The sequence below is a fragment of the Rhinolophus sinicus genome, linkage group LG13 (genome assembly GCF_036562045.2).
Source record: "Rhinolophus sinicus isolate RSC01 linkage group LG13, ASM3656204v1, whole genome shotgun sequence".
Lineage (NCBI taxonomy): Eukaryota > Metazoa > Chordata > Mammalia > Chiroptera > Rhinolophidae > Rhinolophus > Rhinolophus sinicus.
Genome location: NC_133762.1, coordinates 5,429,998 through 5,457,279, shown reverse-complemented (window position 1 = coordinate 5,457,279; position 27,282 = coordinate 5,429,998). Strand labels below are relative to the sequence as shown.

Genomic DNA, 27,282 nt, shown 5'->3' with positions numbered 1-27,282 from the left:
TTAGGATTCTAAGCCCTACCCAGGGTCTCTGACAATTCAGTGCTTTGCAAAATGCTTGGACATAAACCAAGCTGAGAGCCAAGGCCTCTTGCTGACCCTCTCCAAAGAAGGGCTCAGGCACCCCCCCATCAGACAAGTAGGGACTCTGAGTGCAGCAGCCCCACAGCCCAAGCTCCCACACGAGGTGCTGGCAGCAGGGTAACCCTTCCCAAAGCTGGTCAACTGGGCTCCCGAGGGAAATCAGAAGCCAGGACAACCCGGCTTCCCCAAGCCTGGCCCGAGCTGCTCTGTGTTCCCAGCCACGCCCCCCACCAGCCTTACTTTTGGCCTGGACGTAGAAGAACACAGGCTCCGTCCAGGACCCATTCCCAGACAGAGAGGTGGCCTGGATCCGGGCCGTATAGTTGCCCGGGTTGAGCCGGTTCAGCCTGGCCCCTCCGTACTTCCTGTACTCCTGCCTGGACACACATTCCCGCTGGTCCTGCGGGCGAAGAAAGCATGCGGCTCAGTTTCCCACCAACACGGGAGAAACAGGTGCCTCCTGCTGCCCCACCTCTCCCCTCCCTTGTAACAGGGATCCCCGTTTGCAGTAAAAGGGAAGAAGCCATGTCTTCAAACACAGTCGTCCAGGAACACCGACGTTTTAACCAAACACATCTCACACACACACACACACACAACTTTTTTTTTTGTAACCCAAAAGAGCTTTAGAAAGAGGAAGTTATTAAGACCCATCTAGTCTACGCCGAAAGGTCATTTTGTGCAACAAAACAGTTTCTCGAGGGAGACAACGCGCCCCGCTCCTTGCACACTCCGTGTACCTCTCAAAGACTCAGAGCTGACACACAGCCCTGAACACTCACAGACTTACACTCCCTGTATTGTTTTAGGTCTGAAGCAAAGCAGGATGTCACCTGTGCTGTACTGTCACCTACGCTACCAGCTGTAATGGCGACACACCCAGACACCGCCCGCTCTTACCTCCACTTGGGATCCGTATTTTATTTCATACATCAGAATTAATCCGTTGGGATTCTCAGGTTCTGGCCACTTTAAAAAGATGGAGTTTTCAGGCCTCGACTCCCAGGTAACCGGCCCAGGAATGTCATCTGCTCCTTCTGTGCAATGACATAAAGGGGCAATAAAGTCAGACTGGGGTCCCCAGGAGCGCCAGCACCGCGCCCAGGAGGCCCCACTCCCAGACTCTGGTCACCTCCATGCTCGTGCTACCACCCGCTGCCTCTGGCAGAAAAGAGAACTGGGCGGGTCAGCCACCCTTAGACATGGGTGAACGGCTGTCTGAGCAACAGGCAGCTTCTAAGTTACAAGGGGGAGGGGAAGACCAAATGAGCAGGACCAAAGGCTACTCCTTGAGGCGCAATGGTCCCTCTGAACCAAGGCAGCTAACGGGGAGTTTCATGGCATCTGTGAGAACTCAGGAGGGACTGGGCAAGTTTCCCTGTGCACAAATTGGGAAATACACACCGTGAACCAACGAGGGGGACCAGAGTTGACCTTGAAGCAAGCACCCCGCCCTTGACTACTCTGGAGAGACTGGGGGGAGGGGGTGTGATATCACTGTGAATGGACTCACTCCCTGGGCTGCTGGGCTCCCAAGATGAGCCCCCACCCTTTCCTAAGCAGAGCTGAGACCAAGGAGATGCCCTCTCTGTAGCACACGACCTTCTCCCCTGGGCTGGGAGTGGAGCGAGCTGGATCACACCGTACCTGCAGGCATGGTTCTTGCAAAGACAAAGTTGGAGGCGCTGCAGCCCAGCTTCTCGGCCTCGTGGTTACAGCTGTGGATATCAATGCGGTACAAAGTGAAGGGCCGGAGGTTGGAAATGACCGTCCTCTCCTTGTTGTCCACTCTGCTCTCAAAGAAAGGGTATTCCGTCTCCAGCTCTTCTGGGTCTGTCATGTTGTAGGTATCTGCCACGGTGCTGTTCCTGCTTCGGCTGGACATGGTGGTGTTGGCAACTTGCATGACATCTCTCCGCTTCCTTTCAGGTCTGCAAGAAAGAGAGGAACTGGGCTTGCAGGGGCTGCCATGGCTTTTGTCTCGGCCCCAACGCGGGTTAGAGTAACAGCAAGAATAGGAAAATCTCCACCTTGGAATAAATAGAGCTCTTCAGCCCCCTTGGATAGATCAGAACCAGCGCATACTACGGGGATTTCCTTCTCCATTATTTATTTTGCTTTCTCTTCTCTGCAAACCTCAGAGTCGGCACAGACTGGCCCCTGGCTCCCAGACTGGTTACTCGATTACACCTACAGGCATCATCCTGCTGCTTCATCAGAATGTGATGGCACCCAGTCCACAGACCTCATGGTCGAGCACCAAAGGTGACCAACCTACTGGCCACGCTAAGACTTATTAGGGGTGAGGGGCAGGAGAGATGTGCAGTGTGGGCCCCAGAGTGATGGGGTAGAGGGGCTTCTAAGGCCCGTGGTGGTGGCTTCTTTGACCGTCTTTGACTGTGGAAAAGTAAAGATACCGGCAGCGAGCATTTGTGGGGACCCCCGACCCTTCCCTCTGAAGCTCCCACTGACCCCCTCTCCTCTGAGGCCCCCGAGTCTGTATTTTTCACGAAACCAACATAACACCTGTTTGCATCTCTGAGTAACAGGTCGCTTGGGATTCAGCCACTGCAAAATAACACTGCGTCAAAACCCCTCCCACAGGCAGCCCACCCACTCCTGTACCTGGGATTATAGTTCACTCGGTGGTTTATTTATGTATAAACACCACACTTCGGAAGACTGCGAAGCTGATGCTATTGACACCACGTCGGGACGGGGAAGAGAGGCCACGCGGGACATTATCAGGAAGACAGGGCACGGGGCAAGCAGAACGGTCATTCATGATTCTCTGCAAACGGCCACCTTTCCAAACGGCACGACCAACACAACTAGAATTAACAGCTTTCCCCACTCCCACCCATGATACGACCTGCTCCTTCTGGAAAACCTTTTGCCCTTCAATATCTGTTGACATTTCAGTTACTTAAAATCAAACTATAGGATTTTAAAAATAAAGGCAACGGTCAAAGGAAGCCATTTATCATCACATACTGACTCCAGAAGCAACGTACGAACTCTGACTTCCGTGGGACGCGTTGGATGATGGATAATGTACTAAATCGGACTTGACTGGTTTTAGCCCCCAAATAAATTGCTCTTAGAACACATTGAAAGCAATAAAAAGTGTCTCTGGACAATATGATTGTAAAACAGAAAACCTTCCTTTCTGATTCAGTCATTCTGTCACCTGGACATTCCTTTGACCCGAATTCTGTCAGAAATTGTGTGGCCATCAGATTTATGTCTCAGTAGGAGGCACGAAAAAACAAACAGGAAGTCCTTACACATTGTGGTCCCTCGCTATGGACAAAACATAGTATTTATGTTTGTCTTATGAAAAAAATAAAAAAGCAACAGGAAGTTGGGCCCATCCTGGAAGACAGAATGTCAGGGCCACAGGGACGCCTTCACCACGGGGAACTGGCCTAGGGGAAAGGGCTTTTGAACTTGACACCACGAGCATGACGCGTTAATAAATATCTGTGTCAGCCACAGCTCTGCCTTCACATACTTGCCCTTGTCTTCCACATCTGCTGAGAAAAAACAGTACTGCCTCGTGACTACGAATGGAAAACTAGGGGCGTTTCAGCAAAACTTTCCCAAAGCCTTGATCACAACCGAACCTCTGGCAGATCGTGGGATACGGCAGGAACGTAGCCGACAGCTTGGGATGGAGACTAAACAGACAACTCCTGCCCAGCCTGCGTGGGACCCTCTACATTCATCCTCTTCTGGGGCCCCAGGACGTAACAGCAGCTAAGCCTCTGCTGGCTTGGGGGAATGGCCCATTTGGAGAAGCAGTGCCACACAGGGACAGAGCCTTGGTGTGCGGGAAGGGAGGGACACATCCCAGATCCATCGTGAATTCCTTAGGATGCTGGGGAAGTCGCGAACCCAGAGCTGTGCTTTGTAAACATCTGTGAGCTCTTTTCCAGCCCTAAGACTTTCTGACTCTCGGCACCACTCACGATCTACAGAATATCTGGACTAACACGTGAACCGAAACCCTGTAATTACCAGCAAACAGGAAACGTCACCTTTCACTTAGCATGTTTTCAAGGCTTATCCATGTTGGAGGCCATACCTCAGAACCTCATTCTTTCCTATGGTTGAATGATATTCCATTGCATGGACAGGCCACATCTGTGTATCGACTCATCCACTGACGGACACTTGGGTTGTTCCCAGCTTATGGCTACTGTAAACCGTGCCGCTTTGAACCTTTACATTCCCCCACGTTTGTCCCCACTTGGCAGAAACAGAGACTGGAGCCAGAGAGCAGACAGGTCCCTCAGGGTGGAAGCTGCTTCCCAAACCTGCCTGTCAGGGAGGCCTGTGGCAATTGGTTGTGTTTGGAAGTTGGGCCCCTTTGAAAACTGACTGATTCTCTCCCTGCGGCTTCTCCTTCTCAGCTGAGCAGAGTGGGGGTCAGAAAAGGGCCCAGTCTCAGTTTCCACTCACTGGTTTCCATGAGCAGGGGCAGGTGGTTTCAGCTCTCTGAGCTCCAGTCCCATTCTCACAACACAGTCCGCCTGCCCTCTGCAGGAGGTCGTGTGCCCGAGAGGCAGCTGTCCTGTCATGCCGGTGGCCCCCATCTCCACAAGCCCTGAGCCCCTTTCCTTCAGAGCTAACCGGCTTCCCCAGGAACCCCAAAGTACTATCCTATGTTGCCACTCTCTCCTTGATGGCGACAGGATGTCACCTTTTGCGTTGCGTGCCTTTTACTTAGCATAATGTGTTCAAGGTTCACCCACGTTGCAGCCTGTATTTCAGGATCTCATTCCTTTTTATGGTATTCCATTGGCTAGACCTGCCACCTTTGTGTATCCATTCATCTACTGATGCACACTTGGGTTCTTTCCCTCCATGGCATTACTTCTCCCCATGGGCTCTGCCCCAAGGCTGCTGACCTGCGAACTACCAGAGTGGAGAGAAAGCAGCAGACCCTGGCTGAGGGGCATGAGCCGGAGACATTTTCAAATGATACGGGTACCTGGGCACAAAGATGGAGTTGTGCAGGAAATTCTCGAAGACTTTGCGATACTCAGCCTCCTCCTTCTCGGCCTGCTTCTCGGCTTCGGTTTTGGGGCAAGCACAGCAAGGCCCCTTCTCTCCCCCACACACTTCGGTCTTGGGGTTCTCCGTCACCTCTTCAATGTCAATGGTGCCATCGGCATACTTCCTGATGGGGATTTTGTCTGCTCGGAAAAGAGAGGCCCAATGAGAGCAGAAATGAAAGCCAAGTGCTACACGCTGCGAGGACAGAGAGCTGACAGCATCGCAAGACCGCGGCTGGTTTCCAGCAAAGGGCGTGAGCTGGTAACCTGATACAGGTAACATGGGGGCTCCATCAGCTCAGCCGATGACGGGAGCTCAGACTTACAGGTCTCCCCACCCTGCAGCCTTACCCTTGGAGCAGTAATTGTGCCGGTAGAGGTAGCTGTCCTGGGGCTGTCGCTGCCACCTCACAATGTAGTAACTCAGGTTGCCGTTGGGCAGAGAAGGTGGGTTCCACTTCACGATGAGCTGAGACGATGAGTTGGAGGCTGAAAGGACATCCAGGGGAATGGAAGGAACTGGAGAGGGGAACAAAGGACATTTCAGAGAATGGCGTGAACCCCGAGATCCAGGCGGTCAGACACTCAGTGCAAACCAACCAGAAGCAGCACGTTTGGCCTGGATGAGCAGACAGCAGTGACCACAGAAATGCCAAATGAAAAACCGGGCCCTGTTTTGAAATAGTCTTCATTTCAATGCCATCATTTCCCTTCATAATATCTATTCTCAGGTAATCTCTTTCAAACACAACCATTGCTGCGCTGCAAATGGAAAAAGGTTATAGAGGCGCACCAGGGTGAGAATGGCTGACAAAACCTATCGCTAATTCAAACACCGGAATGTTCTCGTGTGTGACAACTGCCGGGCTCCCACCTGGGATTTTGAATCTTATACAAATGGCAAGAAGCCAAAATGAAAGGGGGAAGTGAAAAAGGAGAGAGAGAGACAGAGAGAGAGAGAGAATACGTGGAGGAAAGGAAAAGGCGGGGTAAACAGCCCAGAAGTCTACCATCCCATGACTATGCTTCAGCGGGACGACCGAGACTGAATCTGGAAAGCAGCGCACAGATACCTGAAGCATTGGTGCGAATGTACAAGATTTCACTCTTGGCCCCCCGGATGTGGTCGTTCTCCACCATGGTGAGGGTCACGGCCTTGACGTACACGGCGTACTGCGTCCAGGGCTTCAGGCCGTGCAGTAAGATGCCAGGCTCCATGTCCTTGTTGGAAGGAAGGTCCACGTCCACCATGTTCCAGCTGTTGGAGCCACAGGCATCCTGCCCGTCGTACTCCGTCACGTTTTTAAAGGGGCTGAAAGACAATCGGTAACGCTCAGAGAAGGGGGGGTGAGGGCTCTGCCATCCATGCTCTCAGGAACTCTTCCCCGGGGGCCTAGTGCATTGCACGTTCTGTAATGGGGATTCTAAATAAAACAGATCATCAATTAGATTTTTATGGAAGAATAAAATCAAAGTACTGGACTCCGGCTGTCACCACGGTGGCATTTGCATGATAGAACGGAATAGTCTGCCTCAGGAAGAGTAAGTTCTAGAGTCCCTGGGACTGAAAATACTGCTCCTGAAGAATATGTGCAAATGCTAGTTTTCTCTTTCTGAATGGGGCACTTTTTTCACCAGTAAGAAAAAAAATAAGCATCGTCATTTCACGCCGACAACAGCTACGATGAAGAATGACTTTTGGAGAAAAATGACGTTGCTACAGAAAAACAGCTTCTAAAATACAGCTTCCGACATCTCATTTGCTCACAAGCAATTCTGACTGCTGATGTCTTATGATATTCAAATATTGGGCTTCCAGGTTGTCTCAGAAACTCGCATCCACTCATGGATGAGATGACCAGCTGGCTTTGCCACAGCACCGGAAGGACTCTCGAAGGGACGAGAGCATTTCCACAGATGCTGGGTAGAAATCTGACATCTACCAGGTCAAAGGACTGGACGGCAGCTGGCCACTGGCTTCTGAAACACACTAACGTCCCCCTCCCCGTCATCGCAATGGAAGACCGTGAGGGACCCCGACCTACAGCAAGACCTCATCATCCTGGGTCCTTCCTGCCTATTTCATTGCGAGGACCCTTCCCAGGGCCCGGGCTCCAGCAAGGGGAAGGGTACCAGAGACTGCCATGGGTGGCTCTGGTCCCAGCTGTGTGGGGAAGCCCAGCCCCGGGAAGGAGACCTGAGGCATCAAGATGGGGTCTGGGGAAGGGGGACTAAGCAGGCTGGGATGCCCCCTGACTAGAGGAGGTAAAGGAAGGAAGAGGGGACCAAGAGCTGCCTTCTGGAGGTGTAAGTCATGGCTGGCACGTGTCACCGGAAGGCACAAGAAGACCCCAGCAGATCTGGGGAGAAATCATGAAAGGTTAGAGCCATGAAAGGGCCAAGACCTTTCTTCCCATTGTCCCCTGTTCAGAGGACTCATGACCTTGGGAGGGGCACATGAATGGGAGGGCAGGAATGAGATGACGGACCTGCCCTGGGGGTCACCTTGAGGGGATCTAAGCATCCCATGGCATGTTCCTGGAGTCAGGTTAGCCTGGCAGGTTTATTTCAATCATGTCCTCCATCCCAGCTCATGAATATGGAGACTGTTCTAATTCTCTAAACAAACAAGCTTTGCCTTTTGGATTTATGTTCTGCAAATGCCTGTACCCACTGAAGCTAACGCTTCCCCCCCCCTCCTGCAATGATGGCTGCCATGTGACAGTGGGCGGGGGGCAGGGGAGCACAGATGGAGCGCGGCATGCCCGCTGCCAGCCCGGCCAACACAGCGCCATCGCCACGCCCACTCACGCTTCCTTGTAGTAGACGGTGAAGCTGATGAGGTCCCGGTAGTCCGGGGGCCGGTACCGGTGCCACGTGATGATAATGCGGTTCTTCCACGTGCTGGTGGACGTGAAGTGCAGGACGTCGCTTTCACCTGGGGCAGAGGCACGTGCGTCAGTGACACCCCTCAGCGCCCGTCTCTGCCCTGGGCCTGACACGTCACCTGTCCTGCACTATTCCCTCTTCTCCAGAGCGGGCTGCCCGTGCTAACTGAGTCCCTTCTGGGACGTCGCGGTGGCTCTCTGACTTCTCCTGAGGACCCAACACGTCAGTCCGTGGAGGGAGCTGCCAGGGGCTCGCTCCTCTGCCTTAGCACATGTGGTGCCAGGGAGGTGGGCCTGGGAGTGAGTCCTCACCTGAAAGATATGGTGGCCTGATCTTTCTGCTGGTCCCTAAGCCATGGGCTCCCGAGGGGCCAGGGAAGGGGAGGGTACACCTTTAACTGCCATGACTCTCTGAGAGATGATGCGTGGATAGCTGCCTGCTCGTGTGCGGCCACCCAAGACAGGCAACAGGCCACGTGTGCCACCAAGGGCACCTTCTCTGAGAGTGTACTTGGTGTCACCAGGAGAGGGCACAGGAAGGGCGCGGAGGCCTCCAGCTGCCATTGACACACAACAGGGACTAGAGGAAGCATGGACAAGAGCAATGTCACGTGGCAGAACCTTCTGGGCTCTGTGAGAAGTAAGCCCTTCCTCTGTCTTGTTCCTCTGACCAGATTCAAATGCGATGAGAACCCGGGATGGACGGACGACTGCCCCCCTCACGGAGCCCACACTCCCCTACACACTGTGCTTCTCCCGCTTCTGCCTGCATCCCACGGCTCACTCAGCAAGGGAAGCAGAGACGCTACGGGCAGCTACAAGCTCACAAGAATGCGCGACAAAGCCAGCGGGAGTGAAGTCGACAAAATGCGGCAGTTCCTGCTCAAGTGTTATGTAGAGAGAACACATGATGTTTTTCAAGGGAAATAAATGGCGACTGTATTCGTGATCCGACAGATCAGACTGGCCGCGTGCGTGCAAGGAGAAAAGCACGGAAAATACTCTGACACCGTGCGTGAGCCAGGCAGGGGCGGTGGCGGGGAGGACGAGGGAGAAGGGGCTCACTGCAGATGTGCTCCCAGCTCTGCGTCGGGTGTCTCTGCTCTAAAAACTCTTCCGCAGGAAGCTGAGTATCTACCAGGTAAGTCCAGACACCAGCGAAACAAGTCCAAGTCAAATGCTGACCCTGTCACCCAGCGTCCTGGCTGTGTGTGCACAAGTGGGTGTGGAAATCACCCTCAGGCACGTAAATTCCCTTTTTGCCCCCTAACACTCTTCCCTTATTGAAGGCTGATGGTGGAGAGACAATTTACTTTTATAATGCCATCCAGCCAAACAAAGCACAACGTGGGTAAAAGCAGAGTAATATACAGGGTCAGACAAGAAATACACTGCCATTGTATGTCTCAGACACGAGCCCTGAAAGTAAAAATGGCATACACAGGGCAAGGTTAGAATCCTAGTGTCCTAAACTTAAAAAGCAGCATCAGCTCAGGGAGGCAGGTCTCGCCGTCGTTTTCACGTTGGTGTGGCAGCCAACGGAGAAGGCCGAGTCAGGGACACAGGACCTCGTAGCTGAGCCCCACCACTCCCCTCAGGCCACCCCGACACTCTGTGGGTGACTGCCTGCCTGCCAGGGCTGGAGAGGACCAGCTCTAGCTGGAAAAATAATCTAACCGTGTGCCTGGGCGTGGAAAGACACTGACGTCTGTATTCTGTAAGCATGTCTTTAAAATCCGAGTGAGCCTATTTATAAAAGCTCAGCGCACCTATACCGATAGACGCTAAGGGACATTTACGAACATAAAGCAGTCATGAGTCTGCCCTACTATTGACTTTGAAGTAAACATGTACAGTCGAAGTGCCAGTGCAGGAGGCCGCGTGCCATCCCCCCACCCCCAAGGGAAGCGAGGACCGGGCCACCAGTGGGGTCCACAGTCACTCACAGGAGGCTCTCTCTCCGTTGTTCCTGGTGTTGATGTCCCCTTTGCTCTGGCGGCCTTTAGTCCCCGTGACTTCCTCCATGCGGTAAATTTCGGAGACACACAACTTGGGGTTGAAAGCAAAGTACATTTTCCCGGCTTTGATGGTGAGGTTGCGGTGGTCCCAATCCCACAGCTGCTGCAAGTTCTGGTTGTCGAGGACGTAGAAGGAGTAATTCCTAGAAGCACAAACACCCATGTTTTAGCATCCCTGCCCATTGCCACCCACGGCCCTGTCCAGCCTGCCAGCCCCCACACAGGTCCTCTTTGCCACCTGGCTCCAGAATCCACTGCCTCTGCCGATACGGAACTTAGGTACCATCGGTGTCCCCATGAACAATGGCCATCGCAGGCTCCAAGGACAGCGTAAGGAAATCGACCAGACACTAATTTTATAACCGCTATTACCAACAAAGAATGCTTCTCACCTGGGAGGATGTCACTCCAATCATCCCCAGAAACGCCTTTGGTTATTTCTCTCAGCAAAGAATATGTGTCCTGTGCTGGAAACCAGTCCACGGGAGAACAGATATGCTCGGCTACTCAACCGGAACGGCTTACACATCTGCTCTAGAAAGTCTGCCATTACCGTGAGGTCGATGCCATCCCCGCCCACGGCAGAGTACCGATGGGGTCGGAGAGAGAACGGGGCAGGGAGACACACGCGGCGGTGGGCCAGCCCTGGGCCTGCTCCCTCGTGCACATTCCCCCACCTTCCAAAGCCTCAGCTTCAGTCCCCGGAGAAGATGGGGAAGGAGAAACAGCCCACCCGTCTAGGCAACTGCGACTCAGCGTCCAACAGTTCAGGGAGCACAAAGCCTGTTTTCAGAGCGCTGAGGCCCACCTGAGGTTCTGACCAGCAGGTGGGGTGGCCTGAGAATCTGCGCATCTCACCAGCACCCAGGGTGAGGATGCTTTGGTCCTAGGACCACATCTGGGGAAGTGCTGGCCTAACGGATGCTGGGCACCAGCAAGGGCCTGGAGGTCGGCAGCCGACCAGGTCAGACGTGGGTCCTGTCCCCAGCGGGTGGCAGCAGACCAGCTGTCCACGGAAGGCAAGATGCCTGGACAGCCAGCACTGGCTACAGCTGCCTCAGAAGAAAGCCATACCCGGGAAGGGGAGAGAGCAGATGCTACAGCTTGGGGACCTGGAGAAAGATCTCTGTGGTATGCCTCTCTCTCGGGGTCCCTCAGAAAGCCAGGCTGGCAGGGCCACAGCTGCCCATCAGAGCCGCCTGTGCGCCCCCAGGGACCCCGACTCCTTCCCTCTCCTCCTGTTCCTGCCCAGCCTCAGTTTCTTTCTGGGCTCAGTCATGCACTCTATACAAAACCGAGTGTAGGAATCAGTGAGCTACGCATATTTCTAACATCCACTCCCAGATCCAACACACAAACCGCAGAGAGGAAAGGATCCAGCCCTCTTTGCAAAGCCAGGCCAGGAGCCCCCAGCCCTGCCCTGCCCTGGGGCTCCTCTCTGTACCAGGTGCGCTTCTCACTCACACCTATACCAGGACCTCTGCCACCTGGTCAGAGCTCAGCCTGCGTCTCGTGCATTGAGAGCAAAGCCCAGGTTAGGATTACAGCGCTGCCAAGCAGAGGTGTGACCTTTCCCTGGGAGTTCAGAGACGGGGACCCAGAACCAGAAAGTCATCAACGTGCTCACAGCCACAGCAGGGCACTTAGCGCTTTCTGTAGTCCCGTTTACTCACTCGGGCAAGGCGGACAAGGCGTATGAACAGGTGTCATCTGAGCTCCCTGTTGGTTTGAAAAGCCCAAGACCCTAACACCCAGGAGAAGTCCCAGAGCTAAGATGGAGTCTGCCCCACCAGCCTGGAGCCGTGAGCACTGGGCCCCATCCACACACATGCTGGGGGATGCGGGTGGGAACCCTGCCCACACAGGGGGTCCTTGGGCCAAGTGAGCCCAGAGGCGGCACCCCTCAAACCATAGCAGGCTCCTCATAAACCCACCTGGAGGCCACCTGCCTGGCACATTCATGGCCACCAACCAGGTGGCAAAAACTTGCAAGTCAACAATCCTTTCCTTTCCATCAGAGCCCACTCCCTAACACATATATATTATTATTTGCTGGAAAACCAATGGAAGATAGCGTCTTCATGAATCTAGATGCAAGATACGCCCTGTGCACAGGTGGGACGCACTGCGATATGGCAAGGTGACAGCTGCCGTCCCTCCGGACAGGCCCTCTCTTTCCCTGCCGGGCTGCAGGTAATGAGGCTGAAGGGCAGGGGACTCGTACAGTCACACAACTGAAGGAGGGGTTCACAGGTGAACACAGACGCCTCCTAGTTGAAGCCCTTTCTTGCCCATGTGGTATTTGCAGTTCTGAAGGGACGCTCTGAGTGCCAACCCCAATGGGTCTGGCTGCTCCCGGGTTCCTGAGTTGGCCACACGGGACAAAACTTCCTTGTTGGCACAGAAACCCCAGGCTGAGAATGAGAGCCAATTAACCAGGTCAAACTGCTGTCTCAACCCAGGATGAGGCTTCTTTTCAGTAAACCAACTTCACTGGCAGGGAACAGAACTACACCGAAAACGCCTTCTGAACAAAACATGCTTCTCCCCATGGGAGGAAGCATGACTCATAAATCAGGAATCTGACAAATGAGTGGCAGACACACAAAAATTCTGTGTATGTGATTAATCACTTTGAAAAGCAAGATTATCTTTTTACAGTAAATACATTTTTTTACAACATTGAGAAGGCCGGGAGCCAGGACACCAGTACCAATAAAACCCTGGCATTACGGAGTCTGTGTAAGCAACAGAAAAATAAAAATAAAACCCTTGTCAAAATAAACAGCAAACCTTTCTGGAGCTGCCTGTCAATACCGCTCATTTTCGAACTCCAGCTTGAGGCCTGGCTCCCCCCAATTCCTCCCATGATTAGAGGAGAATTAAGAGATGGTAAAAGGCTGACACTGGTCTGAACATCTTGAAGACACACACACACACTTAGATTTTAATTGTTTCCTCGAGGAAATGGCTATTAAGTCAATTACTCAGTAAATGTGATTTCCTAATTGTTCCTAAGCTTACTGCCTTTACATGCAAAGACTATTTTTAAAAACTTATTTGTTTGCTTATGGAACTTACACAGGCTCCACGAGGCCTGGGTTTTATAGACACGGAAGGTCTTCATGTAATGTTGTACATAGGTTCTGTGCCTTTAAGTAAAAGGACATTTAAAAAACCAATTTTCCCGCAGGCCAAATTATATAAACAAGAGTTAAATTCCCGCCCCACCTCATCACCTTTATGATGAAATGACGTTGAATGAAACGACCTGTTGACCCAACAACGAGCTGTATTGTATCTTGGCTCCGGGCCTTCTCAATCTTACAGAATAAGTTCCTGAACTTGGGTCGACCCTGCCGGCCAAAGGTAGACCGAGCGAGGCAGGGTGGGAGGGGTTGGTTATCTCCTCGAGGACAGCTGTGTATCACCTCTCTCGATATTCTAAATGCCTCGTACCTATTAGGCACTCAGCTGTTTTATCTGTGGCTCCCGTCTCGGGGCCATCTGACCTCTGAGTAATGAGCACACCGCACCTCCTGGCCTGCTCCCATAAAGGGCAGGAAGGCAAAGGCATGTGCATGGTACTTAGAAGACAGCCCAGGGGCCAGAGAACTGCATTTGTGGATCCAAACATGAGGGGCTGTGGGGGTGGCCGGTTAGCTCAGGTGGTTAGAGCGTGGTGCTATTAAAACCAAGGTTGCTGGTTTGATCCCCACATGGGCCACTGTGAGCTGCGCCCTTAAAAAAATAAAAAGATGAGGGGCTGAGCAACACCCCCATCATTTACTAAGCAATAACAACGTCCGGCAACGTATCCATCCGGCTTCTCCCAGGGTGGGACAGAAGGCGGGTCTCCCCTACAGAGGGACGACAGACCTTCCCCCGCTTTTCAGCCCTTGCTGACAAATGGAAAAAAAAGTCTGCAGTAAAACAACTGATCATTCTCTTTCGTTTCTCGGAGAAACCTCGGCCTCTTTCCGGCTGTCTCTAGGGGGCATCAGAGCCCAGCACATGGGGGCGATCAGCAGACCTGAGCCATCTGCAAAGGATACATACAGCACTTGGCCTTTTCACAGACGCTGCCTCCCACCCATCTGCAACACGCTGCTTTACACCACGTCCAAGTGGCCCCCAAATCCAACATTCGCACCAACCTTGGGGGCTCAGCAAGGGCAAGGATTTACATTCGCCTGGCACTCGGCACCAAACATACTCAGAAAATGTTTCCTCTTTAAGTGTTTTTTAAAACAGCTTTACTGAGGTATAATTTACCTACCCCCGAATTACCCTTTGCAAGTTTCAGGAACTTCAGCAAATCTGCACACCTGTCCATCCATCACCGCTGTGTATAGTTCTAGAACCTTTCCATGACGCCAAAGAGTCCACATTGCCCATGCCGGTGGGTCTCTGCTCCTAGCCCCAGCCATCACTGATGTGCTTTCTGTCTCTAGTTTTTCCTCTTCTGGAAACTCCATATGAATGGAATGATACAATGTTCAGTCTTTTTGTGCCTGGCTGTTTTTCACTCAGCCTAATGTTTTTGAGGTTCCTGCGTGTTGTTACATTATAATTGAGTAGTATTACATTGTACCACATTCTGTTTATCCATTCATCGGTTGATGGGCATTTGGATTATTTCCAGTGGGGTTTCTTTCTGGGGTGGGGTGAGTAAAATGAATAATACTGCTGTGAACATTCATACACAAGTCTTGTGTGGGCACGTTTTTCATTTTTTGTGGGTAGCTGCAAGGTAGAGCCTGGAACTGCTGAGTTACATGGTTGACTGTGTATTTTGTAAAAGTCCCAGAGAAGTGCAGCCCTATTGTAACCTAATCTTAAAGTTGCAAAAAGGTAAAATGGAGCACCAAGTGTTGCAAAGTCAAGTGGTGGGTGGGGACCTCGAGGGGAGAGATGCCTAAATGCATCCAAGAATTTCAATTCTTATTACCCAGGACCTCTATCTACTTCTATTCTTTCCAGGTCAACAATCCTTGGTGAAAACAACAACAAAAAAAGCTGACATTTTAACTCCTTATTTATCTGATGTCATCAGAAAGTAGGGTTGTCCAGATAAAGGAATTGTCCAGATAACGGTAACATTCTCTTTCTTTTCAAGGGCTTAAAAGTTAGCCATTTTATAGAACTCTTGTACATGTGCATTACAAAAAATAATAATAAATCTAAGTGCTTTGCAGATATGCATATGAGAACCAGAAGTAACAGGATATAGCAGTGGTTTCCAATATTTGCTGCACATTGAAATCACCCTGGAATCTTCTGAAAAATACTGATGCCTGGGTCCCACCCCTAAACATTTTGATTGAATTGGGATAGAGTGCAACTTGAGTAGCAGGGTTTTTACAAAGCCTGACACCATCAATAGATGAGTCTAATGCATAGCAGAATGTGGGAGCCACTGGGATAAAGTTACCTTGGCTTAAAGCAAAGCACACAGAACTGACATTTCCAGACAGCTCTGCTAACACTCCTCTAACTCCAAAGCCTTGACTATGTCCCACTGCCCTTCCTGAAGTATAATCGCCACACCTGGGCGCATAACACGTTATGTAATTCTGACACCAGCTGCCTCCCCAGCATTCTGGCAAACAGGTCCCCGGATGCCTCAGCTTGTTGCTGCCCTTGCTCCTGCCGACCTATCCTGAACTGCCTTTCTTCACTTTCTGTTTTCTGAGAGCTTCCGGAAACCCTTCGAGGCCCGTCTCAAGCGCCACATCCTCTAGGAAGCCTGTCTGATCTGTTCAATCAGATAGCGGACTCTTTTTCATGCCCTTGGCACGTTCCTTTTCTTACCCTCGTAGCATCTGGCAAGTTCTGCTTTGTACTTATCTAGTTATCATGTTCCTTTCTTCTCTCCCCTCGCTGACTCTTTCCTTCTTGCGGGAGGGATGAGGGGAGCAGGTGAAGAGGTTGGACCTAACTCTGTCCCTAAGTCTGAAAAGGGCACATAAAGAACTGAATTGTTGCTACTGCTTGGGCTTCATACAAATACAGCTGTGGGGGAGCTCATCAGACCTAAGCAGGACCCCTAAGTTTGGTCATGGATGTGGAAGGCAGGTGGGACAACCCAGCTCCCACCGGAAGAGCCATGATTCTCAAATGCCCTCACTAAAGAGACACCCTCCAACAAACAGCACACAGAGACAACAGGCTGGAAGCCCAGCATCCTCAGGCTATGAGGCAGGGGGGGAGAACCTGAAGCCCATCCGCCTTGCCTTGTCATCTAAAACGCTAATGGCAGGGCAGGGACCCGAAGCGTACCAGAGCCCGGAAGTGCCCACACACCTGAGCAATGGCACGCAGCCTTTAAAAGTCCCACTGGGACTTCAGGTTTTATACAGTTTTCAGATAATGAGACATACAGAAATATTCTTGCAAATGAAAACCAGGCTTTGGTTTTTGGCTATACGGAAGTGCATACTTCCTTCAGTTAACACACAACTAAAGGGTAATCGCATCATGTAATAATCCGTAATAAAAAATTAATGCAACTCTCCGCTCGGCTTTCCCATCTATGTCTACCATGTGCTCAGCCTGAGGGGAAACTGTGTGCCCTTAAGCAGCAGGACAACTTGCAGATACCAATCTGCCGAAGAAAAAATGCTCCCCGACACCAGGAATTCCAGAAAAAACAAACAAACAAAAAAAAAACTGTGCTAATATTCACTTTAAAATTAAATACAACAAATGAAAAGCACCAAATGGCAGAGTCCCAGCTTGCCACCTAAGGGACCTGGGCCACTCTAGGGCTGGACATAGTGGCAGCCTCCTTGGGTTTGCAAAGGAGAAAGACGTTTTTCTAAAGGATCCGTGTTCCCAGTGGGGAGGACCATGAGCTTCTTTTCAAGGATGGAATGAAGAGCTGCCCTCTCTCTGTAGCTGTATCAGATGATGGAATTCTAAGAATGTCAGACTGACCAAGAGTTAGTCTGAGAAAAGCAGGGTTGCTGTAAAGAAACCCTTCTGCGGTAACTGTATCGTTAGGGCAGATCCGTCCGCAAGGACAGCCTTTCCCACGACCTTCCCACCCTTTCTTTCCTAAATTATTTCCCCAAACTCTCTTTAGAAGGAATTCACTCATTAATGGATGTCTCCTTTAATTTTAAAGCCTTAGCTTAAGCCTGGCAGGAGCTGTGTTTAAAAGGGAGCCGGTGAAGAGGAAAGTCTATATGCAAAGGTATACACCAACGAAATGCTAGAAAGCAAGTGTGGACGCAGTAAGCCATCAGCTTTTCTTTATCCTCCAATGAAAAGCCTCTGGCTATTTTAAAACCCCTCTCCCAAAGCACATGTTTGCGGGAGGCAAAACTCCCATCAACAGCGTAAATCCTGTAAGTTAATCCCTAAAAGCAATTTTGTGAATCAAGATTTCATTAAAACAAATGAACTGCCCATACTCTCCAAATGTCCTTTGCTCCAATAGATGTGCAAAGATGGCATGTGTTTTTAGGGAGCAGAGTATAGCCCTGTGAGACAGACTGAGGGTGGTGTAAGTGACTATTTCACGGCATCGAACCCTTCAGACCCATTCCCGTCGCTCTTGGCAGAAAGAGCAACTGCATCCCTGGGACGTTCCTCCAGCCACAGTCGGACACATGACCCTGGACCGATGGGACACAACGGTTTTCCAAAACGGCAAGGTCCCAAGGATGGAGGCTAATGGCTCCACGCACGAGAGGTCACGCCAGCAGGGGGGTCTCTCAGGGAGCAGGGGCATTCCCCGTTGCTTCTTCCTTTCTCCTTTTGAACAAGAAAGGGCTCTTACCTGCGCGACACAGACTTTTAAAAGCAGGCTCCTGACCTTGTACTAGAGGGTCAATTCTCACCGTCGGAGCACTTACCCCTCGAGCTGTTCCTCGCCTAAGATCTGGCGGAGGTTTTTGAGGAAGGATAGGGACACCAACGCGTGGGAATGGCGTATCTTCACGTAGCCCGTCACCACCTCGATGAGTCCCATGAAATTCTCCAGTTCCGAGGCGATGTTATCTATGGGAAGAGGGGACCCGGTGACCCTGAGCGCTCACTCCGCGGACGGGCGACCGGCCCCTGGTCTCTCACAAACGTGTGGTGTGCCAGGCCCTGGTGGGTCTTGTTTTGGTGGGGACGCTCAGGCTGCAGGCACAGGACCCACGCGCCTTGTCCCAAATTGCTTCCCTAAGTGACTGCAGACCACCTCTCCCAGGTGGGACTTCAGCTCCCTGGCTGATTTAACAGAGCGTCACATCGTAAAAAACAGACTGCCAATGAGTGAAGGCCAACAATCTAGGGAACGCCTTTCAATTAATGTGCTCTGTCAACAGGGAGTACCGTTAGGCGCTGCCTCTGAGCTAGGCCTGGGTCCGCCCATCCAGCCATCTGCCTCTAGTGAAAGAGTCTGTCTTCCTAAGACTGGGAGAAAACACCCCGCTCCATCGAGGATGGCTATCCGCAGGTGATTAAAAAAAAAAATCCCTTTCTGCTTTTCTAAGCTTTCCAAGTATTATTTTCATAGCTAGAACATAGCTGGGAAAATAGTTGCTAATACATATGTAAAAATGACATTATGTATGTAAACAGACTGCTTGCTTTTCTTCTCGTTTGGCCTATCTTTTTCTCAGAGTAAACAGAAAACAAACTGGAGCTTGACTTACACCCAAATGATAATAAAGCACTATAATGAACTGGGTGTGGTTCGACTCGTGAGGTTTGTACGGAGTTTGATTTGTGAAGACTTATTTAATCCAAGGTCCTATTTTGCTTGGAATTGATACAAACAAGGGTGCTGTCCTGGAAGGCAAGACTCTACATTTAAGGTACAATTTAATATCTTTCTAAGAGAAATTCAGGAGAAGTTCAAGTTGTAAAGGCTAGAGGTTGTCTGAAGTTGAAAATTCACAGAAAAGAGCCCAGATTTTAAATGTGGGCAGGCTGCATGCCTTTTAGTCAAAGCTCAGGTTTTAGTCAAACCTTTCGAACGAGATGTCCCATCCCTCTTTAAGTCCAACTGATTTCCTGCTTTGGACACACACTGCAAGACACATTTCATCATCAGACACCAAGATGTACCAACCCCTTCTCAAGTTATACTTCTCCATGGATTTAGTTCACGGATTACATAGTTATCTTCGGATTAGGACTGTTTTTAAAAGGCAGGTTTAGGCATTTAATGAGGGTATTCTAGGGACAAGGAAATCTTTTTTTTTAATTTAAGGGATCTAGAAAGAGTAAAAAGAATAAAACTTTAGAAGTACCATGAGGGTAAGAATTCTAGCTGCGTGGGAACAAAGCAATCTCTGTTGTGAAAGGCTGGAAAACGGGAAAAGCAAGGGACGTCCACACATTCAAAAGAACTAAGCAAAAACGTGCTCCTGCCATCTCTATACCATAACTCCTTTAACAAACAGTATTAAGGAAAAGTAAATTCACAGAATAAACAAATTAGCCATTCCCCCCACCTTCCAACTGTAGAAACAATTTCTTCATAAAAGGATTTAGGAGAAAAAAAAAATTCCTTCAAACCTCAAGGTCTCCTTACTATACTTATTGTAGCTTAGGAAACCATCGGTAGGTACCAAGTGGTCCCAGGATGGACCATTTAAGGCATCATTACTATAAGCCCTTGTCCATTAAAGACCAAAAACGAAAATATCACAGAGCAAGTCAATGGGAACTGCTATGCACAAATGCCATCACCTGGGACGCTGTCTACCGTAAATGACGGTCATCCCACAGGGGTGACACTGAAACTTGAAATACATGATGACACACGCTTAAATCCTTTTGGCTCTCAGAAGGAGATTCAGAGATCAACCACACTTCGGGACTTCATCAAATTTGAAAGTGACATCATGAACTATTCCCTGTGCCCAGGCTCCTCCACAGATCCAACGACCCAAAGCTCTAGATTGAAAGCTGCGTGGATTTGGCTCGCTCCGGAGACTGCTGAGTCATACCTCTGATCCATCATCTCTTCTGGAGCGTATGTGTATTGGGACCTGCCTCTCCCGTGTAAGAGGCGACTCACAGAAAGATGAGGGCTGACCCTTTGCAGGAAAAAACATGCCACTGGCTAACACACAGACTGCCCTTCTGTCTGTTTTTTATCTCTGAGGGGGACTCAAAGAAGACGTGTCAAGCAAAAGGCTGACACGCCATGTTGTTTTCCTAGGCCCACATTTGATTTGTGAGTCATAGACAAATAGGAAAAGCATCAACCTGAGAAACCCAGGAGACCCAGCCATCGCTGCTGGGCAGTGAATAGATACTTACTGCCGCGGCGGATGTTAATGAGCAGGTTGCCCTTGAAGATGGTGCATCCTTGAAGCATCTGAGCAGAAGTGACCGAATCAATGGTCTTCGTTTTCTTTTCTTCCTCACAGACTTTGGGACAAGGGCCTTCGCAAGGGATGCAGTACATGCTGTGGAAGATAAAGAACCAACCGCAAACACAGAGGTCAGGGTGTCTCCTTGCATTGCAAAAAAAAATCAGAAGAAGGCTGTGTTTGGATTCTGGTTGTTTTGACAGCACACATTATAAAAACCAGGAAGCCTTCGAGGGGTCACGTCATCACTCGTCCCCAAGCCCACCCAGGACCAGCCACTCAGACTGCCAACCAAAGGACAAAGTGCCTAGGAGGGAAAAGCGTGCTGCTTGTTTGCAGACAAACTACACGCTGCCTCCTTGAAACATGTGTGGCTCATAGGCTGTCGACTGGTGAGCCAGCTGGTCCCATGTGGGAGACACAGCCTCGCAGAGAGGAAGCAATGGTGGTGATGGAGGAGAACAAGGCTGCTCCCTGCGGCCGTGGCTCCTGCCCCACACACCCTGGAGACGCTGCTGGGAGGCTGGACGGGGGCAAACGGACAGCAGTGTCTCTGCTGTGAACAGGAGTCGCACGCCCGCTGCCAGCACCCCAGCGAAGCCCAGGGAGGGCTTCCGAAAGGCGTGTGCTTACAACTCAGATCCGTTCTTTTCTTGCTAAAGCGTAACTGACATTATTTCTTGACAGGGTTACGCAGAAACTCTAAATTGATCCAAATGTTGTTTTCGCTGCATGCACAATAAAAGCAGGGACGTTCCATTATTTTGTAATCAGCTTGTTTCAAATGCTCTCCTGAACATGCCACAAACCGCCAAGTGGCAGGGCCGAGGGAAGTGAGGCTGGCACTTTCCCTGCTTACCTACCATTATTCAGGAAATAGTGAGCAAACTGTTAATCCAGCTGCTGAACCACAGCGCATTGATCCAAATTTGGGTTGATTTCCAAACAAAATGAATGACACAACATTATAGGGTGTATAAATAATAGGATGGTGAGTTAGAGAGTCATTACATTTATATTATTGTTCTTGAACAATCTTTGAAACATCATGAAGCAAAAAAAACATTAAAAAAAAAAAAAAAGAAAAACTCTAAGTTACAGTGTTTTCATTAAAGTCTGCCCCCCTGCCCTGGCACTTTACCGCACATCCAAGACAAAGATGCGGGGTTGTATTTTGTATAAGTGAAAAAAACTTTCCTGGTATTTTCCTATTTCATGTCAGGAGAACGGGAGGCAAGGTTTTCAAAGGAACTGGACCAACCACAGGAGAGGGGATTTGTCTTTCCTCCGACATCACACCGGATGTTCTCCTTGCTGGCGTGGGTAGTAACCTCCCTCCAGCCCTTTCCGTTGGTCTTTTATTGATTCTGACTTACCTACATACCGTATTTGATACCGTATCTAGTCCCCACCCTCCCTTTTAAGAACTTTTTATTTTGAAACAATTACAGATTCCCAGAAAGGAGCAAAGAGTACAGAAGGGTTCCATGCGCCCTTCATCCGGTTTCCCTCAGTGGTTACATCTTTCATGATGATACAAAATCACAACCAGGAAATGGACACTGGTACAGTGTATGTCTGTCCTTCTATGTCACCATATCACTTGTGTAGTTACCCACCAAGTCAAGATCCTGAACGAGTCCACACCAATCACCCATATAGTTACCGGCCACCATTTCCCTAACTCCTTCCTGGCAACCACCACTCTGTTCTCCATCTCTGTAATCCTGCCATTTTGAGAATGTCAGATACATGGAATTACACAGTACGTGACCTTCTGACGTTAGCTCAATATCCTTGAGTGTAATGTCCTGGAGATCCATCCAAGTTGTTGTGTATTTCCATAGTTTTGCTCCTTTCTATTGCTGAATAATATTTCCTGGTGTGGCTGTACCAGTTTGCTTAGCCATTTACCTGCTGTGGGATAGCTGAGTGGTTTCCAGTGTGGGGCCATTACAAATAAAGCCGCTACGAACAACTGTGCACGTGTTTTTGTGTGCACGTACCTTTTCAGTTCTCTGGGGAAATGTCCAGGAGCGAAAATTCTAGGTCACATGGTCTGTTTCGTCCCCCGCAATATTTCATTCAAATAGTAATTTCTGAACCAAACACTTTAGCTAAAATGTCTAGGCTATTGTGTATCAATTGTTTATTGCAAAAAAATTTTAAGATAAAAAATAATAAATAAGTAAATAAAAGTTTTTGGAAGACAAAAATGTCTAGGAATCATCTATCACTTTAAAAATGTTTTCCTAAGGAAGAGCTCCGATTATATGTTTACAGATTCAGCTTCCTCGAATCCGTTCTGGTAGAGACAGTATAAACAGTATTAAAAAAATAAATATTTCAAACTAAGTGCCAAACAGCACTTAAAGGTGGAGAGGGGGTTTTATTCTTTCTTAATGGCATTTTTTCTAAAATGGAAAAGGTACATATACCTGTAGCTTTGAACAGGTAAGAATGAATGGGAAAACAAAGGCTCAGTTCTCTGAAGACTGCACTGCAGCAGGAGAAACATGGCCAAAAGGCACAGTGCCCCCAGCTTTCTCCTGCATCACAGGACAATGTAGCCACAGGATGGTATTACCTCCCTGCCCCCCGCCGTTCATGAACCAGCTGCCCCATCTCTGTCCCCACCACCCAGGACGAACTGTGGCTGAGCCTCGTCTGGGTTCCAGACACTGCCCAGGGCACTGGTAAAGCCCTTTTACATTCTGAGCCTGCTAATAAAATGTCAGTAAAGTGTGGTGGCCTTATTGGTGTGGAATATGTATTCTTTACAGGTCATTGGAGTCTTGGCACATATATCATGTTATTGTATTTAGAATAAACCTTACTATTCTAATGGTTATAGAAATTACAGCAGCAGGAAACCGTTCTCCATCCAATAGTAGGAAGTCGTGTGCATTTTATCTTTGGTTTGAAGTGAAGCCTACGGGATGAGCTACACCTCCAGATATTCCACAGAAGACAGAACCCCTCTTTACAAAGGCTTGCTGAAAGCAGCACACAGAAGCAGGCTGCGGGAAACGCAGGGAAGTTTCACATCACATTCAGAATGAATGTTGACTTTCCTAATGGCTGTGTGTGTACAGGATGCTTCTGAAGAACCCAAGTACGTAAGGGTCCCCTGGTGGTAGTCATGAAGGAGCCATGTGACAACGGAACCCTTTCAAACTGCAACTTCTGGGCTCTGCTTCAAAGGAGGGAACAGCAAACCCCAGACTCCCCGTCTTTTTTGCTTCTAGGGTGCTGTATGTTGTAACAACGCTACCTTTTTTTAAAACGCTATCTTTTTTTTAAAGATAAATCAACAGCAATTTGCTAGAAGTCCAGAAGGCCTGCACAAGAGGGATGCCTCTTGTTACAAGGGACTTGTTTGTATCCCAATTTTGGAAGAAAAATGAGGGACACAGAAAAACCGAGGGATGGCGAAGGTGGAGGGGGGAGAGAAAGGAGAGGGTGCTGATGGAAAACGGAGGTTCTTTTAAGCTACAGCTTCCTCCTAGTGGCCGCGAGGTCAGGCACAGGAAGCCAGCTTGTGCTGTAGACGTTTTAGGCCTGTTCGCTGCCTCAAGGGTGCTGGTGGGGCTGGTCCTGCCTGCCTCTTGCACCCCCAAAGCCTCCTCTGGGCTAGGGTTCTGTAGGGCTGGAAAAACCTACATCCACGGTCTGCGCTGCTTGGAGGGCAGCCTGGCAAACGCTCAGGGAGACCGCGACCGCTGGGTACCTGAGCCGGCGAGTCAGGTGTTTCCCTTCAAAGGGCAGGCAGTCCACCTCCAACAGAAAACAATACCCTGCCCACTGCCTCTAGACTCTCACAAACAATGCGCGTTGTGCCAGCCCTCTCCGTGGGCTCATCTCCCTTAAGCTCCTCAGGGCCCCACCCAGCCGGGACAAGTGACAGAGCCCCCCCCCTGTCCCCTGGGGGGCTGTGACCGGCAGGCCACGGGACTGACCTCTGGCTGCCGTTGCGGATGTAACCCGAGGGGCACTCCTGCATGCACTCGCCGTCGTGGATCACAAAGCCCTCGGTGTCGCTGCTCTCGGCGTTGGGGATGTTGGCGCAGAAGTCGCGGTCCACGCAGCGCCAGCCCTCGAAGCGGTAGGTGTTGGGCGGGCAGCTGGGCACGCAGACGCCGGCGTAGTAATAGTGGCGGCAGGCCACGCAGGCCGCGTCGTTGTCCGGCGCGCTGCAGCTGCCCAGGCACTCGGGGTGGCAGCACTCGTTGTTCTCGGTGCACGCCCGCTTCCCGCACGCGCTCGGGCACACTGTGGGGCAGAGGGCACAGGGCGGTTAGTCGGGCTGGGGCTGGGGCTGGGGCTGGACGGCCTCCTCCGGGCCTGGCCAGCATTCGGCTGGGTCATTCCCTCCCACCAGCACCAGATGGCTCCATTGCCCACCACCAAACCAATGGATCACTCGTGAAGTCCCCACGCCGAAAATCACTGGGCTCTGCATCCCACGTTACATGTGCAGTGACAGTAGTATGACAGACCACACTCCAAGTTTCAGCAAGGAGAGCCTGGTGAGAAGTCCCGCCTCGCCTGTGTACTCGCTATTGACCCTTTCTTTCCTCATCTATCACACGGGGTACTCACACCCACCTTAGACGGCCGCCGAGGAGCATGCGGGCCGGCTTAGCGTGACTTTAAAAGGCACTACGCCCTCCTCCTTCTGCATCTTGAAGGTGCACCTAACTGAAAGTATCTTGAAAAGCCCTGGTGTGTGAATAGATACTCGATGATTGGAAAAACAACTGAACTGGAATATAGTAAGGACGACACCAGTCACGTTTACAAAATGCTTTGGGAAAGTTCTTACCCCACAAAAGGGATAATATCCACTTACTCATGCATCCTAACCTATTATATCACTGAGAAGCCCTCGTGTCTGATGGTTATTCTCAAATACAAGAAAACGGATGGGTAGGTAGAGTCTCTGAGCCCAGGGGACCACAGGACATCAGAAACCGTCTCCCTTTGCCCCTCTGTGCCACAGGTAAGTGAAAGCAGTGTCTGAAAACAAGAGATCCACAATTCACATCCCAAACAGATAAGCTGGCGTTTACTTCCGTAACAGTGCTGTACGGATCACACTCTGGGGCTGGGAGTCTCACTAGCCAATAAAGTGTAAATCCACAAAATGTAAAATCTGATTTGCATTAGACATTCCCTACTTTTCCTCTGAGTTGGAAAACAACACAAAATCACACACACACACACACACACACACACACACACACATATATAATTGATTCTGGTGCGCATTTAGTGAAGATTCTATTCATAAGAATTCATTTCTAGAACTGACCTTACCAAGTCAAACTGACCTCTGGGAAGTTTGAACCAATTTACACTCACACCTGCTGTGTCCGGGAGATTCTGTTTCTGTTTCACTGCAAACAGGTGAATTTAAAACAGAAGTACAAATTGCCAGTTGTAAAAATAGTCATGAGGCTATCAAATACAGCACAGGAAATACAGTCAATACTATTGTAGTAACTATATATGGTACCAGGTGGGACACTAGGCTTATTGGGGTGAAAACTTCATAAGGTATATAAATGTCTAATCACTATGTTGTATACCTGAGACTAATATACTACATGTCAGCTGCAACTGAAAAAGTAAAAATAACTAAAAACAGATACCAGGACACTCAAATGAATACTGTCACCTCTGAAGAAATAAGACAAATTCTCATGATACTGTCAAGCTTACAAAAATATTGCAACTTTCTCCTTTGAAATCATCCTTTGGCAGATCATCACGGAAGATTAAATCGGACCAATATCTACTTGCAACAACCCTCGGCCCCCCCACCCCCGCCTCACTTACAACTTAAATAAAATGCTATAGAAACTGATGGGAAGCAGACACTACTATCACATAAATGTAGGACTAAACACTTAAAAGCATTTAAAAGAACAGGACAAAAAAATATTCACGGTGTACTTGCTTAGAATCAGTTATACCCAGATGCAAATGCTGGGCATTTCCAGTATGAGAAAAACAAACAAATACGTGACAAAGTGTCTGCAGATATATTTTGCATTCCATTTCCCTTTCCACCGGACTCTGGAGACTGACACTCCCCAAAGGGGTGTGTTACACCAAACTGCACAGGCCGGCACACAGTGTGGCCGGCGAACTAGGGTTTTGTGTCTGCGACGGGACCTACTTCGGAAGGAATGTCAGTCAAGCTTCAATTAGGAAAAGTCATCTTCTGTATAACTCAAAACAATTCCTCTTAACGGATCCCAACTCAGGGGGTTCCTTTACATGACCTGATGTAAACTGTGCACACACGCATTACCAAATACTCCGGGGGGGGGGGGGGAATAAAAGGGGCTGAGGACAGAAGGAGAAAGGACAGGTGACCTGTTTGCTAAAGGACAAACTCTGTAAATAAGAGGCCACTCCAGGGATGGAAGCCGGTGTGCTCTGGGCTGCGGCACAATTTGAGAGAATTCTGGACTGCGGGCAGGAGAATGCATGGAAGTCCGGGGTATTAGCGAGTCCTGGAGCCAGCCCCAGAAGCCTGCTGTAAATTTTGTCTCATCGCAATGTATATAAATATTATTAGTGTTCAGGACTATTAAGGGATTTCTTGAAAAGCCCCGGGCAGTGTGTCTCGCCAGCAGATGGATGGCTGCTCCACGTGAATGCCAAAACTTTAAATTTAGTACAGTTACCAAATTTCCAATTACGGAGCTGTGCGAGAAACGAAGGGAACCTCATCCCTGGCTCCATGAAAAAGGACGGTACCTGGCAGGATGAAAGGCATTTCTGCTTTTAAAAAGAAAAAGAAAATGGAAGCGACTGTAAGCTAACAAATATACAGGGGGCAAAGGTAAATTGATTTTGCCTGTGAAATCTTCCTGTGCACTGGAATTCTTACAACGACCAA

At 49.8% G+C, this 27,282-nt stretch overlaps 1 protein-coding gene across 1 annotated transcript in view; it reads right to left on the bottom strand.

The window, feature by feature from the left end:
• The window catches only part of IGF1R (insulin like growth factor 1 receptor), a 258,712-nt gene that overhangs the window by 32,253 nt on the left and 199,177 nt on the right, over positions 1–27,282 (bottom strand). Inside the window, exons 3-13 of the mRNA XM_019726667.2 lie at positions 24,329–24,641; positions 20,317–20,465; positions 17,910–18,054; positions 9,976–10,190; positions 7,953–8,079; positions 6,215–6,453; positions 5,493–5,660; positions 5,078–5,282; positions 1,729–2,012; positions 982–1,118; positions 322–481 (exon numbers count right to left, since the gene is read on the bottom strand). Of these exons, the coding sequence (XP_019582226.1) occupies positions 322–481; positions 982–1,118; positions 1,729–2,012; positions 5,078–5,282; positions 5,493–5,660; positions 6,215–6,453; positions 7,953–8,079; positions 9,976–10,190; positions 17,910–18,054; positions 20,317–20,465; positions 24,329–24,641 (2,142 nt within the window). The remainder of the gene's footprint in view (positions 1–321; positions 482–981; positions 1,119–1,728; positions 2,013–5,077; positions 5,283–5,492; positions 5,661–6,214; positions 6,454–7,952; positions 8,080–9,975; positions 10,191–17,909; positions 18,055–20,316; positions 20,466–24,328; positions 24,642–27,282) is intronic.